This window comes from Rhinatrema bivittatum, chromosome 6 (assembly GCF_901001135.1).
Source record: "Rhinatrema bivittatum chromosome 6, aRhiBiv1.1, whole genome shotgun sequence".
In the NCBI taxonomy this organism is placed as follows: Eukaryota; Metazoa; Chordata; class Amphibia; order Gymnophiona; family Rhinatrematidae; genus Rhinatrema; species Rhinatrema bivittatum.
Window position 1 is genome coordinate 266,000,616 of NC_042620.1, and position 16,795 is coordinate 266,017,410.

Sequence of the window (16,795 nt, forward strand, 5' to 3'; positions counted from 1 at the left end):
ATATGGGGATACTTTAAATTTGATTAATCATCCCCTCTCCTTATACAACTTTTAATTAACTTTAATGACTCAACAACATTAAAAGGCAGACAGCAGTCCAATAGTGGGATAGGAGCAATCCAGTCTTTTGCATCAAGTGCCACATGTATCATTATCTGCCACATGTATCATTATCTACTTGGTGAAAGGTTGTATGTGTGCACCTGGTGCAAAGAGCTCTTGGATCTCAGAGAACAAGTCTGATTTCTGGTGGCTAGAGTGGAAGACCTGGAAGAGCTGAACCAGACAAAGGTACATAGAGAAGAGCTTCAGGGACGTAGTAGAGTGATCCCTGCTTCCAGTCTGGCAGCCCATGTACTGCTTTAAAGGCGGAAATTCACCTGGAAGAAAGCATCACCTTGAAGTGGCAGTAGCATTCATTTTATGTGGCAGCTTAGTCTCATCAAAAACACTCTGGGAAACAAACTGAGATATTTAAATATGCAGCGTTTGCTGATGACATTTTAGTTTTTCCTCCGGACCCTAAATGGTCGCTTCACGCATTGTTATCTCTGTTTAACTCCTTTGGATCCTTTTCTGGGTTGCGACTAAACTGGGACAAATCGGAAGCATTGGCCTTCCCAGAGGCACTCAATGAGAGATGGGGGGAGTCTTCCCGTTGCAGTGGGCAGCAGACTCTATTAGATATTTAGGGGTCCGTTTATCCACTGACTTAGCTACAATCTAAGGTCTTAATATACCTGGCCTGTTAAAGTTCACCCAGGACAAAGTACGAGCATGGCAGGAGTTGCCGCTGTCCCTTGGAGGCCGTTTCAATCTTTTTAAAATGGTAATCCTGCCCAAATGGCTCTGTGTCCTGCAGAACCTACCGCTTTAAGTTAAACACCAAGATATTTTGCGCTTTGACAGAGCCCTACGCCACTTCCTATGGCGTGGTAAGAATCCTCGCATTCCACTGAACAGGTTGAAGAGGAAGTGGGGGGCAGGGGGCTTGGGAGTCCCTGACCTTGCCCACTACAACCTAGCGGCTAACCTTCGCATTGTGCGAGAATGGATACTGGGCAGGGCCGGTGCAAGGGTATTAGGCGCCCTAGGCGAAACGTCAGCTATGCCGCCCCCCCCCCCCCCCCGCCTCCACACACAATTAACTTACATTGTGCATTAATGAAAATAACGAAGTCTGTATTTATAACAGAACACTTATTTGACATTTTTATGCCATGTAAACCATTGAGATGATTTGTCTTATCGACGGTATAGAAACTTTTATAAATAAATAAATAAACATAAATAAAATAAACATAAACCAAAGCTATACTTGTTGCTCAAACAAAAAAAGCAGACACACCACATAATATTAAATAATTAAAATGGCAGTCAATCAAGAAAAATAAACTTAAAAAGCCACCTTTACTTACCCCCTCCAGCAGCTTTCCTACCCCTCTTCCATGCAGGCTGTAGCACACACCAGAAGCAGCAGTAGTGGCTAAGCTCTATACTCATGGACCTCTTCCTTAATGCCCATGTCTCTCACACACACACCATATCAGTCATGCCCCCATGACCAGTTTCTGTCTCTCACACACCAATCATCTCCCAAACAGTCTTTGACAAACACACCAGTCACCTTCCTGAACAGTTTCTCTCATGCCGTACACACACACAGGCTTCCCACTCCCGTGTTCTACTTACATATATGGGCTTCTCACTCTCATAATCACTTTCTCTTTCTCACACACACTCACCAGTCTCTCACTCCCATGCTTGTTCTCTCCACATGCACAGGCTTCTCATTCCCATAATCACTTTCTTTCTCTCACACACATACACAAACACACACACCAGTCACCTGATCTCTCTCATGCATACACACACACAGGCTTCCCACTCCCATGTTCTCTTTCAGATATACAGGCTTCTCACTCCCATGCTGTATCTCACACACTCCCAGCTTTCTCACTCCCATGCTCACTCTTCACATGCACAGGCTTCTCATTCCCATAATCACTTTCTTTCTCTCTCTCACATACACACAAACACACACCAGTCACCTGTTCTGTCTTACATGTACAGGCTTCTCCCTCCCATGCTGTGTCTCACACACACCCAGGTTCTCACTCCCATGCTCACTCTCTTCACATGCACAGACTTCTCATTCCCATAATCACTTTCTCTCTGTTACACACACACACACACACACATACACCAGTCTCTCTCTCATTTCCATGCTCGCTCTCCAGGTGCACAGGCTTCTCATTCCCTGAATCACATTCTCTCTCTCTCACATTCACATACACACCAGTCACACCGTCACCTTACCAACCAGTCTCTCTCTCATACATGCACACACACACAGGCTTCCCACTCCCATGCTCTCTCTCACATAATCAGGCTTCTCACTCCAATGCTTTCTTTCACATACACCCCCACAACACCAGGCTTCTTACTCCCATGCTTTCTCACATACCCAGAGTTCTCACTTCCATGCTTTTTCTCTCTTTCACACACACACACACATCAGTCACATCCCTGACTGTCTCACACGCTCACACATCAGTCATCTCCTTGAGCAGTCACTTTCATTGTCTCTCACATATACACATACATCAGCTCTCTGACCAGTTTCTCTCAATCACACACACATGCTCTCGATCAAATACATTCTCTCACTTACACACAGGCTCTCAATCACACACAGGCAGGCTGGCTGCTTCTCTCTCTTTCTCTCACTCACTTCCTCCCCCCCCCAGCACAAATGGTAGCTGCAGCAGCCTCCTCCTCCAGCCCCCGCAGGCCAAAAAGGAAGAATCCCATCGGCCGCGGGAGGCTCCTGCTGCTGACTCCTTTCCCGATTACCGGCTGCTTCAATTGCTCGGGGGCCGATGCTGCTGACGCCGCTATTTTTTTCATGCGGCACCGCTCTTTCTCCTTCCCGCGCATCACTTCCTGTTCCGGGTCAGGGGGGGGCGGGAGGAAGAAAAGGGCAGCCGCGGATGCCACAGCTTTGCACTGCTGCCGTTCCCGCTGGGCTTGAACGTGCTGATAGCCCGGCGGCAACGGCAGCAGGGAAGAAAGAGCAGCGGGAGAGACCGGGAGCACGCAAACCGCTGGGGGAGGTCAGATGGGCCTTTTGGGGCGGGCTGCCGGCAGCGGCTCTTTTATTTTTATCGGGGGGGCGGCGGCTTAATGCAGCTCTTTTCATTTTACCGGGGCAGCGGCTCTCTTAATTTTACCGGGGCAGTGCCGCCCCCGGGAAGCTGGCGCCCTAGGCGACCGCCTAGTTCGCCTAGTGCTTCCGCCGGCCCTGATACTGGGGGAGTCTCACTTTGTTAACACCTTGGCAGAGAAAACACTAGTAGCTCCTTTAGATTTGAGATTTTTCCTACAAACCCCTTTTGCAAACCTCCCTCCCTCTCTATCCCACAGCACACTGATCACACCTAATCGGAGGGCCTGGATATTCCTAACTAAGCAGATGGGGCTGCCTAGAGTTTGCTCCTACTTACTGCCCATCTTGGGCAACCAGGAGTTTCTCCTGGGCTCCTAAACCTCTGACTTTCACACAGGTGTCTCAGGGAATTACTCAGTTGGGGCATTTGTTGGATGATGAAGGTAAAATCCTCACCTTTTCAAAATTGAAAAGTTTGTATGGGTTAATGGATGTCCACTTCTTTTGCGTATTTACAAATCCAACATTATGTTCATGCCCTCCCAGAGCCCTCTAGGCAGCCTTTAGTCTTCCACTCTTTAGATGCCCTCCTTCTACTCGAAAAACAACATCCACCCTCCTTGGCCACATACTACAAAGGGTTACTTAAGCGTCTCAAAACAGACACCTATTCCTCCACGGCTGAGAGTTGGAACCATGATGGGGTATTTATGATTACTGTGGATATTCTTTCTGCTTGTAGGAAGCATATTTCAGCCATTTCTGTTAACATGTACTACAGGGAAATACAATACAAATTCCTTCGGAGAGCTTACATATCCCCTCACATCATGTATCACTCTAAGCTTACGCTGACGGTCTTATATCAGCGATGTGATGTGGCAGTTGGCACAATATCCCAGTCCTTTTGGGCTTGCCCCTCCATAAAAAACTTTTGGAAATGAATTGTGGATTACCTAGGGGACCTCTTGGATGTCCGAATCCTGCTCTCTCTGAAACTCGTATTATTTGATTGCCTTCCCCCATTGCTCATTAGGGGTTCTGGACCCCGCTTATTTTTCAGGAAAGCATGTACTTTGGGGAAAAAAGCCATCCTCTTGTTTTGGAGAGGGCAGACACCCCCTCTTTTTGGGCAATCATCTACACCGTATGATGCAGATGGATAACTTGGCATCTCGTGATACACCCCAACACCGTCGTAGTTTTTTATTGACTTGGGACTCTTATCTTCAAACTTTTGCCACACCGGTCCAGGAGTTTGGTTCTTAATGACTGATCTACAAGATTTTGTGCATACTCTTGAGGACTTATGGACACAACGCGCAGCACACATGTGAACTTCGTAGGGGGTGGGTGGGATTTGGGGAAAGAGGAGGGGAGGGGAAAGAGGGGGGGCAAAAGAGGGGAATGGGGGGGGGGAATTAAATAACAAAATGTATTATCCTGTTATTACCTGGAGAGGCATAAGAAATCCTGCACCCCAGGTCTAGTTCTCTCGTTATGTGTACTTCAATAAAACGTTTTGAACTAAAAAAAAGGCCTCCGGGAAAGCCTTCTCAAGCACCAACCACCTTTCTTCTAGCTGTATCTACAGTTCTGTGCTCTCAGGATTATGTTGCACCTCCGTTTTTTTGAGGACTGCTTTGCCGTAACATAGATTCAGGATGAAGCATCAGTGCAAACATTTCTGTTTCCACCATGCAATGCAGAATGCAGGCTAAGGGGGCGGGGTATTGTACATCTACAGGGTATGCTGTAACAAATGAAAGAATGCGGTGTCCTCTTGGTGACTCTCTTGTTCTGCTTTTATGTATTGATATTTAGGGTTGCTGCTACATGTGTGCATTGGCTGGACTGCTTGCTGCTGAAGCAAATAAATAGTTGTGAGATGACACTTTCTGCTTTTTTTTTTTTGATCAAGCGCAGTTTCCCAACCATATCTTACTGAACCCCTTCGAGCCATGGCAAGGTGACATTGGGCATGTGTTTTTATGATTCCTGTGCTCTTGTTTCCCCAGCTTTAGGTGCCCCGGAGCAGTTGGCGGTGCTGCAGCTGCTGATATACATGATGCCTCCCTGCAACGGCGACACACTCCTGCGCCTGCTGCAGTTCTTGAACACAGTGGCTCAGCACGCAGGGGACTCCTGCACTCCGGATGGACAAAAGGTGAGATCCCCCCCCCCCCCCCCAGCTCAGCCCCCTTCACTCTGCGCAGGAGTACTGCAGAGAAGCATTTCTTTCTCTGAGCCATACATAAGGGCCTGCCGAGTTCTGAGAAGGGCTGGGTTTCAAAATGGTCGGAAGCCTTTAGGGAACATTTTGGTCCAAAGCATGTGTCAGAGCCTTCTTCTGAAACTGATTGCATGACAGTGACCTCATGGTACTAAATTGTGTGAAAGGGAGGGAGAAGATCAGAGAGAAAGTGCAGGTGCTGCCTCTGTCCTGGGCAGGGGCAATTCTGTAATGAGGCAGGGTGAGGCGGCCGCTTCAGGCGGCACAATTTTGAGGCTGCAAAAAAAATGCCCCTCTCAGAACGCTGCTGTGGCATCCGCCTCACCCTGCCTGCCCCTTGCCGTGGTGGCTGAAGAACAGAGAGAGGCTGGGGGGCCACTGCTGGAGCTCAGGCTGGCGGTGGCTGAAGAGAGAGAAAGGGGGGGAGGGGGGGGCGGGGGGGAGCAGAGGGGCTGCGCCATCTTATCCTTCGCCTCAGGCAGCAGATTGCTTGAGCCATCCCTGGCCCTGGGCACACTTTACACTGTAGCCTGCACCTCTTTTCTTCTGAACTTTGTTCAGCTTAGTTTGGTCATTTTTTTGGCTCCAGTCTTTCCATCTTGCCTGTTTTTATGAAGTAATAGATGTTGCTTCTGGTCTAATTAATTGCTTAAGGCTATCACCATAGGCAGGTTTTACTGTGAGGACTGAAAGACAAGTGGAACAATGGCAAGTCAAACCTGAGTATGGTGACACCTTTAACCAGGAAAAATCACTGATTGTCCAAAAGTTCCCAGACACTTCAAGACTGTTTCCACTTATTCTACCCTCTCTGAACTGCCCCATATTTGGGTGCCAATTTTATATAACTTTCCTCAACCACGGGGCACATAAAAGGATGGGAGGTACTATCCCTGTAGGATGGAGGACAGACTCCCAAATTTATTTAGTGGGTTCAAAATATTGTCTCATGCAGATGGCGAAGTGGACCCAGATAGAAACAATGGAGTAGCTCACTTTTCCTTGACTGGTCAGAGAGTACTTAACACTTCTCCCATCCATGAGCCTGGTACCCATTTCTCTATTCCAGTGCTGGACGAAATGAAATCTCAACAAACAGCGTTACACCACTTTCCTGTAAAATTAAACTCTTAACTTTATTTCTGATTCTTGCCACCAGCCAATGGATACAGTCTTTAATATAGGGTATACATTTCAGTACTTAATACTCAGAGTTCATGGAATACACAGTCAAAGTAACACATCCAATAAAATAAAATATCTGGTTCCCCGAGATTAAAGCACCAATCTCCCAGTCTTCACTTGAACAAAAATTGGATCTTTTCACTCTCTTACTCTCCCTGTTTCTCATTACCCCTTTTCGGCATGAGATGTATATCTCCATGTTATCCCTCTGGTCACTCACACCTGATTCCAAGGATTACTCATAACCTCAGGTAACAATCTCCTTGCGTCCTGGACTTCTCTCTCTGATTATGTGAGGATTCCATGGTCTCCTCCACACTCTGACCCTCATTCTCCTCAAGGCTCCCCTCATATTAGGCCTTACCTTCATCTCCTCCTCCAGGCACTCTCTTCCTCTGGCCTCCCTCGAGTGCTCTCTTCCTTGGACTCTTCCTTGAGGGAAGGCGTGTCTGTCGTTTTTCTCCTCTTCTCCAGCCAGTTCCTAAGAAGGAAAAATCACCATGCCACTCCACTTCATGGCCCCTACAGGGCGCACTCTGTACTGGAGGGAGTCCCTGGGCCCCTACTAACACATGGGCTGGCCACTCCAGAACCCCTACATCCTCAAGGTCCCTCACTCTTCCCAAGCTCTAACTGAGAAAGGCAGCTAGAAAGGGCAACTCCCGCCAAAATGACCCAAGATCTATACTTCCCCAGGATACCTCTTAACCAATCATATCTTCCACCACTCTTAAAGGGGGAAACCACATCATGCAAAACCCCAACCCAAATGCATTACAATATCCCCACAATCACATTCCATTGGATCCACATTGCCTGAAGTGCCATTCAATGGTCACTCCGCTTTATTTCAGTTTCCAGCATTAAACATTTTTCCCAACACATCAGTAGGGATCTTCATTTTGGGTTTAAACCGATTTTCACCCTAATTTCATTTGGCATAGGTTTGGAAGCAGGGGGGGGGGGGGGTGCTGCAGGGTCCATGGCAACAGACACAGCAGAATGTGAAGCCTTCAGCCTGGCACTTTCCCTCCTCCCCTGGTGGTGGCCATCACCGCTACCCCAATCACTGATCCCAGTCACTTACCCAGTGCTCCTAAAATTGGAGGATACTGGCCTTGCAGCACTTCGATCTCTCTTCTTGCTCTGCTGCTGCTGGTGCCTGAATGACATCATCAGGTGCCGACAACTATGGAGCAGGAAGAGATCCGAGGCCACGATTCATTAGGTGGTGGGTGAGTGACAGCATCATGGCAGCACTGGGGGTGTGGGAGTGAAGGATGTGGGGGAGGGGATCGTGGGGGGAGGGAGTGAAGGGATTGTGGGGGTGTGGGAGTGAAGGAGGTGGGTGAGAGGATTGGGGAGGGAGTGAAGGGATTGTGGGAGTGGGAGTGAAGGAAGTGGGAGGGGGTCAGAGTGAAGGAATAGGGAATTGTGGCGGGAGGGTATGACTGAGGATGAGCGAGGGTATCGGGGGAAGGGAGGTGGGGAGCAAGGGGAGAGAGCAAGGTTGGGGAGAGGATGGGGCAGGGGGTGAGAACAAGCAGGTGTGGGAGCTAGGGGATGGCAGGAGAGATTCCTTTGCTCTTTCTTCTCTCTCTCCAGACACCAGTTCTATCCATACCCAAACCCTTACTCTTAAAAAAAACAACAAAAAACAACAAAAGCTTGGTAGGCTCAACATAGTACTGTAAATTATCTTGGGGCTGCTGACCTTTCATGGCTTTCCTTGTGGACAGACCTCTCTTCCTGACCCCCAGACCCCTCCTCTTTCTCTTCAGCATCCCATCTATATCCACATCCCCCTTCTCTTTAAGCTTCCCACCTCTCTCCCCATCCTCACTCTTTGCTTTCTCTCCTCTTCAGCACCTCGTATTCAACCCCCGTCTCCACTCCCTCTTGCTCTGGCCTCTTGTCCCATCCCTCCTCCTCCTCCTCTCTTCTCCCAGTTCCCACTCCTTTCCTCTTGCTCTCCTATCCCTGCTCCCACTCCTCCTCCTGTTGCTCTCTCTCTCTCCTGTTCCGACCCCCTCCCCACGATAAAAACGACAAAGGCTCAGTGGCCCGGGCTTTCTCTAAAAACCTAAATCATAACCAAAAATAAGCCAGCACAGCTCTTAAAATTTAAATTGTTTAGAAGAGGGACAATCCTACGTGGAAAAACTCTATGGAAACAACTATGATTGTCCCTCTTTTAAACAGCCAGTGGGGAGCACTAGGCTACTGCCCCCAAACGTCTGGTGCTCTAGGCAGCTGCTTAGTGCTTCTGCCATACTTGCTGTCCTCACTTTAGATTTTTATAGTCTGCTTTTTGCAGCACTTCAAAGTGGATTACATTCAGGTACTGTAGTTATTTCCCTATCCCCAGAAGATTTATAATCTAAGTTTGTACCTGAGGCAATGGAGGGGTAAAGTGACTTGCCCAAGGTCATAAGGAGTGACAGTGGGACTTGATGCAAAGTGATGTATAGAGGGAAAAATAACCCATGCTATAGTTACACAATGTTAAGTTCCATATTAGGAGCTACCTTCCAAGAAAGAGATCTAGGCGTCATAGTGGATAACACATTGAAATCGTCGGCAATCAAGAAAGCAAACAGAATATTGAGATTTATTAGGAAAGGAATGATGAACAAAATGGAAAATATTATAATGCCTCTGTATCGCTCCATGGTGAGACCGCACCTTGAACACTGTGTATAGTTCTGGTTGTCGCATCTCAAAAAAGATATAATTGCGATGGAGAAGGTACAGAGAAGGGCGACAAAAATAATAAAGGGGATGGAACAGCTTCCCTATGAGGAAAGACTAAAGAGGTTAGGGCTTTTCAGCTTGGAGAAGAGACAGCTGAGAGGGGATATGATAGAGGTGTTTAAAATCATGAGAGGTCTAGAACGGGTAGATGTGAATCGGTTATTTATTCTTTCGGATAATAGAAAGAATAGGGGGCACTCCATGAAGTTAGCATGTGGCACATTTAAAACTAATCGGAGAAAGTTCTTTTCACGCAACACACAATTAAACTCTGGAATTTGTTGTCAGAGGATGTGGTTAGTGCAGTTAGTGTAGCTGGGTTTAAAAAAGGATTGGATAAGTTCTTGGAGGAAAAGTCCATTACCTGCTATTAATCAAGCTGACTTAGAAAATAGCCACTGCTATTACTAGCAACAGTAACATGGAATAGACTTAGTTTTTGGGTACATGCCAGGTTCTTATGGCCTGGATTGGCCACTGTTAGAGACAGGATGCTGGGCTTGATGGACTCTTGATCTGACCCAGATTGGCATGTTCTTATGTTCTTAACCCTGGTCTCCTCATTTGTAGCCCACTGCTCTAGCCACTAGGCTACTCCTCCACTCTTCCAACCTAAGTTCCAGTATTCACCCAGAAAAATGATCAGTAATTTATTTCCACAGATTTTCTCCAGTTTTAATTCTTGTGAAAACAGACCCTGATAAATTCCTGGGAAAAATTTAAAAATTACGAACTGAAAATGAAGGTGCCTACACATCAGGCAAACAGCAACTCCTCTGTCTCCCTCACCCCAAACATCCTGTACTACTAGAATGTAAGAGGACAACAAATGGGGGGGAGGTCTCCCCAGAGTATTATATAGCACTCTGGAATTTTACTTTTGCCTGTGCTTTACAATAACATTTTTTTTCATCTTGGAAATTAATTCAGGGAAAGGTTCTACTGCAGCCTGCATGGAAGGAGTGTATCTACTGTCCCCCTGTACACACCATTGCTGTACAAAGCAGAAACCTTTGTGGAAGAAGCGAATCAACTGACACCTTCGCTGGAAAAAGACAGAGTTAACCCGCGTTACACAGCCAGCCAGCCTGACTGGCTCCGCCCACCTCCTATGTCATCTTTAAGGGACGCTTTGCTGTTTAAACGCGCGGCGACGCCAGAGGGGTGAATCTCTCACCAGGACCTCTGTGAATATCTTTCGCTAATGGAGCAGAAACCTTTGTGGAAGAAGCGAATCAACTGACACCTTCGCTGGAAAAAGACAGAGTTAACCCACATTACACAGCCAGCCAGCCTGACTGGCTCCGCCCACCTCCTACGTCATCTTTAAGGGACGCTTTGCTGTTTAAACGCGCGGCGACGCCAGAGGCGTCGCGCGCCGAAGGAGTGAGACAAAGGGGCACGCCCCTTTGTTAGCCCCTTCGTTAGCCCTCAGTTAGCCTTTACTTAGTTTTGACGCTCTTTGAAAAATTAGCCTGTTCTTACAGAAGCAGAATGGAAATACCAACGGTGACTGGCAATGGTAGATATGATTTACAGTTCATACATAAAAGGTATCATACTATGCAAGTACATACTCATAGATCGTTTCTAATTCACATTCCGCTAAGAACCATGTTATCTATTATTGTATTACCGGTGTTAACTTTTTTATATTGTAATGCTCAGACTATAAGGCAAAACCCCCCGATATTTGTGGATCTGTTAAATGAGAAAGAGCCTGATTGCTTACTTATAACTGAATCATGGCTCACGGAGTCAGACTCAGTGATTGTGAACAGTATCTGTCCTTCTAAATACTGCGCTTTTTCACTTGTTCGACCTAAGCGTAGAGGCGGGGGCGTGCTAGCACTCATTAAGGCCTCTCTTAAGCCCGTAAGGAAGCAAATTCATAATAGTGATCCTTTTGAACTTCTGATTTTATCTACTAAGTATCTAAATGTGGTAGTAGTTTACTGCCCACCTAGAACATTACATACACATTTGTCAAAAATTTTAGAACTCATTTCTTCTTTGTCTTTAAACTTAGTAGAAACAATTCTTATAGGTGACTTTAACCTGCAAATAAATAATGATTCGTCATCTACCGTTACCACTTCCTTCCTAGAAGCTATGTCAGGACTAGGTTGGACTCAACTTATTTCGGATCCTACTCACATCAAAGGTAATACCTTAGATCTAATTTTTTATAATTCTTTATATTTAAATATACCATTAATGGATTTGAATAATCAACCGGTTCCGTGGTCAGACCATCATCTTATCTCCTTCTCAGTTTCCATCTTACAGAAAAGATCTAGCGATACAATTAAACAACTTAAAGAAAGGAAACCTATAACTGCAGAATCTTTTTTAAATGCTTTTATTGAAAATATACCTTCTGAACTTGCCGAGAATGTCGACAAATCACTAGAAGAATGGAACTCTGCTATTTTGACAACTTTAGATGCTGTTGCTCCATTTAGATTAGTAACACAGAAAAATTCCCAAAATAAACTGAACTTTCCATGGTTCAATAGAACTTTACGTGAGATGAAAATTGCTTTAAGGAAAAAAGAGCGTGCTTGGTTAAAACAGAAGAATTCTGTAACAATGAATGACTTCCACAATATGCTAAAACAATATAAAAATGAAGTTAACTTAACAAGAAAAAGGTATTATGCGGATCAAATAGCACTTGCAAACAACAATCCGGCAACATTGTTTAATATTGTAAAATCGTTAACAACTGATCATGCAAGCGCTCCTCCCGAAATTACAAATGATATTTGTGAACAAATATCCACATTTTTTCAACAAAAAATCAAAACCATATCTCAGGAATTTGCCTCCTTACCGTATCCAAATTACAAACAACATCTAGTAAATTCGGAATGGACTGAGTTTCATTCCATTACTCCCAAAGTAATACAAAAGATCACAAATAAGCAAAAAATTTCAAACTCTCCTTTGAATCCATGTCCTGGCACATTATTAAAAAATATTGTTGAAAGGTATCCTGATCATCTGTGTTCAATTTTTAATCAATCTCTAGAATCAGGAAAATTCCCTGACTCATTAAAACAGACCTCAATTTTGCCTATTTTAAAGAACAAAACCTCTCCATTTATGGATTTCTCAAATTTAAGACCTATCGCCTCCCTATGCTCCTGAGCAAAAATTTTGGAATCGGTAGTTTTATATCAACTTAAAGACTATCTATCAGAGTTTGACACATTAAACCCGAACCAGCATGGCTTTAGGAAAGGACACTCCACTGAGACTCTTTTGTTAGCCTCCTTTGATACCTTTCTTAGAGGTTTCGATTCTTACACTGACTACGTAATCATTCTATTAGATATTTCAGCAGCGTTTGATACACTGGACCATAAACTATTGATGTCTGCGCTACAACTTATAGGTATAAAATCTACGGTTTTAGAGTGGTTTGGGAGTTTTCTCTCAGATCGTATTTGCCAAATTAATATAGGCGCTTGCTCTTCTCAAAAATATATTCAATCAACAGGTGTTCCACAGGGTTCTTCATTGTCCCCAATTTTGTTTAACATCTATCTCTTGCCTTTGTGCCAGATTCTAGCATCACTGAATGTCCAGTTTAAACTTTATGCTGATGACATTCAGCTGTTTATCCCTTATAAATCTTCCTGGTCTGATACTTTTTCTCTGATTCAAGTATACATTAGTACAATTGAACAGTGGATGGCCCAAAACCGTTTAAAGTTGAACAAAAAGAAAACAGAACTTCTTTGCCTAAGTTTTATATCAAATTCCACCAATGCTCCTCCGACCAGTGTAAACTTAGGTAAAGAAGTGATTCAGGTCACTAAGCTAGCACGTAATCTTGGAGTGTGGATTGATTCTAATCTTTCTTTAAAGCAACATATTTCCAAAGTGGTAAAAAATTCATTTTTCAAGTTGCACATTTTAAAACGCTTATGTCCTCTGTTATTTTTCCATGATTATCGTTCAGTATTGCAAGCGCTGATTCTGTCAGGCCTAGATTATTGTAATGGTTTATATATAGGACTACCAGAAAACACCATCAGGCCATTACAACTGGTCTTAAACTCTGCCGCCAGACTTCTTACTGGTACTCCTTTAAAACAACATATTTCACCAATCTTGTATAAACTACATTGGCTACCAGTCAAATATAGAATTCAATATAAAATTATCATGTTGATACACTCTCTGTTAAACAGCACTGACTCCACTTGGCTTTGTTCCACATTACGACTATATAAACCTCAGAGAGAGCTCAGATCAACAGGCAAGAATTTATTAGAAATTCCCTCAGTAAAAAACGCTGTGCTGAACGTGACAAGGAATAGAGCTTTTTCAGTTGCTGGTCCCATCTTATGGAATGCTTTGCCAGATCCTTTAAGGTTAATATGCAGTCGAAAAGAGTTTAAGAAGGCATTGAAAACCTACCTTTTCCAGGAAGCATTTAAGGAATTCGAACCCCATAGCCAAATTAAGTAAGGTCAGGTACGCTCAAATTATCCTTTTTTCAGGTCTTGAATACTACTAAATATGTAAAATGATTTTGTCTGCTTAATTTATTTCTGATCTTTTAGTTTTTAATTGTAAGTGGCCAACTCTTTCTATGATATCATTTTAATTTTATTGATTATGTAATATATTGTATTTTTATTCTTACTTTGTTTTAATTTTTTATTTTTATTCAACCAATTTAATTTCTAATATAGTTTTGGTTTAAAGTTTATTTTATTATTACTATTGTAAACCGCTTTGGTTGGTGTTTTTCACTGGTAAACGGTATATAAATAAGGCTAGCTAAATAAATAAATAAATAAATAAATACTAGGAATTCAAACAGCGGACGTGTCAGCCAATTGAATAGTTTCAGTGGTTTATTGGCCCTGATGGTTAATAATTGCTTTTACATAACGTGTGAGGCAAATTTAGGATATGTGTGCCCTAGCAGGCTTCACTCTGACAGGGTTACATATGGGATGTTATTCCCACTTTCATTGTTTGTACTGTTGTGCAGTGATTATAGGTCCTTTCTTTTTCATAGCTTGGGACAACTGGGGAGCATTTTTGAGCAGGCTGTGAAACATTTTTCCTTTCTTTGCAGTTTTGTAGCTGGAGTGGCTCATCTTTGCCATAGATACAATTAATAAAGAAGACTACAATACTATTCGTATCCCTTTTAAATTGCTGGTGGTCATATATTGTTAATCACTTGCGTGGCCTCATCCTTTTCTATTCCCTTTTATGTGCCTTTAAGAACCTATGTACTGAAGGTTTTCTCTCATTTTATGTCTTTGTAACATAAGAACATAAGATTTGCCATATTGTGTCAAACCAAAGGACAATCAAGTCCAGTATCTTGTTTCTAACAGTGGCCAATCCAGGTCACAAGTACATGGCAGGATCCTAAAGGTCGATAGATTCCATGCTGCCTATCCCAAGGATAAGCAGTGAATTTCTCCAAATCCACCTTAATAATGGTTTATGGGCTTTTCTTCCAGGAACTTGCCCAAACCTTTTTTAAAGCCAGCTACACCAGCAGCTTTTACCACATTTTTCAGCAATAAATTCCAGCGCTTAATTATTCATTGAGTAAAATATTTTCTCCTATTTGTTTTAAATTTACTACCTAGTAACTTCATTGTGTCTCCTAGTCTTTGTACTTTTTGAAAGAATAAACAACAAATTTATGTTTATCCGATGCATTCCACTCATTATTTTATAAATCTCTATCATATCTCCCTTCAGCAGTCTCTTCTAGGGATGTGAATCGTACTTCTGACGACTGAAAATATCGTACGATATTTTCAAAGTCGTCAGAAATCAGGGGCTCCCCAAAACCGATAGGAAAACCCCACGAAATTGTTCATGGGGTTCTCTTATTGTTTTGGGGGAGGGCGGGAAAATTGGCACACAAAAACAACCCCTAAACCCACCCCGGCCCTTTAAAACAGCTCCCTTAGCTTCCCCCACCCTTCCGACCCCCCAAAAATGTTTTAAAATTACCTGGTGGTCTAGTGGGAGTCCCGGGAGCGATCTCCCGCTCTCGGGCCGTCGGCTGCCACTAATAAAAATGGGGCCGATGGCCCTTTGCCCTTACCATGTGACAGGGTATCCGTGCCATTGACCGGCCCCTGTCACATGGTAGGAGTAATGGACGGCCGGCGCCATCTTTAAAAATGGCGAGGGCCATCCAGTGCTCCTCTTCTCCAAGCTGAAGAGTCCTAACCTCTTTAGCCTTGCCTCACAGCAGGAGACTTGTTCCATCCCCTTTATCATTTTGGTCACCCTTCTCTGTACCTTTTCTAAATCTGCTATATCTTTTTTGAAATGTGTTGACCAGAATTGCATATTATACTCTAGGTGCAGTTGCACCTTGGAGCGATACAGAGGCATTATAATATTCTTTGTTATTCTCCATTCCTTTCCTAATAATCCCTAGCATTCTATTTGCTTTTTTGACCACTGTCATGCACCGAATAGAGGATTTCAACATATTATCCACGATAAAGTTTAGATCCTTTTCCTGGGTGGTGACCAGCGTATCTGTTAAAATCTGTGGTCGGCGTGCGCAAGCCTGCGCAAAATCGGCAGCCTGCGCGCGCCAAGCCGCGCAGCCTGGCTCCATTCTCTCCGAGGCTGCTCCGAAATCAGAGCGGCCTCGAGGGAACTTCTTTTTTTGTCCCCCTCACCTTTCCCTCCCTTCCCCTTCCTAACCCACCTCCCCAGCCCTATCTAAACCCCCCACCTACCTTTATTCCGTGTGTTACGCCTGCACAAGGCAGGCATAACTCGCACGCGCGATCAGGCTGCTGGCGGCCGTGTTCAGGTCCGGGGGGCTGGTCCGGAGGCCGCAGCCACGCCCCCTGAACGCCCCCGGGCCAGAATCACGCCCACGGCCACGCCCCCGGACCTGACCCAAACGCCACGTCGCCTCTGCCGCGTCGCCTCCGCCACGTCCCCCGACATGCCCCCGACACGCCCCCCAAGCAAAGCCCCGGAACTTACGCGCGTCCCGGGGCTTTGCGCGCGCCGGCGGCCTATACAAAATAGGCGTGCCGGTGCGCGAGTGCCCTGCACGCCTAAATCCGGTAGGATTTAGGCGTGCAGGGCATTTCAAATCTACCCCTTAATGTGGAACCTTACATTGTGTAGCTAAAATTTGGGTTACTGTTACTCACATGCATCACTTTGCACTTGTCCACATTAAATGTCATCAAACATTTGGATGCCCAGTCTCCCAAGTTGCCCTTGCAATTCTTACACTTCTCTTGTGATTTAACCTTTGAATTATTTTTTATCATCTTCAAATTTGATTACCTTACTCATTGTTCCCATTTCAAAGTCATTTATAAATATGTTAAAAAGTACTGGTTCCAGTACATATCACTGGGGCAATTCACTGTTCATCTTTCTCTATTGAAAAAACATGATCATTTAGCCCTGCTCTCTATCTT

At 44.6% G+C, this 16,795-nt stretch overlaps 1 protein-coding gene across 2 annotated transcripts in view; it reads left to right on the plus strand.

Moving 5' to 3' along the window:
* LOC115094260 (rho GTPase-activating protein 6-like) overlaps positions 1 to 16,795 on the plus strand; it is a 340,951-nt gene that overhangs the window by 228,680 nt on the left and 95,476 nt on the right. For both annotated transcript variants that reach the window (XM_029607121.1, XM_029607122.1), the window contains exon 8: positions 5,188 to 5,336. In XM_029607121.1, the coding sequence (XP_029462981.1) occupies positions 5,188 to 5,336 (149 nt within the window). The remainder of the gene's footprint in view (positions 1 to 5,187; positions 5,337 to 16,795) is intronic.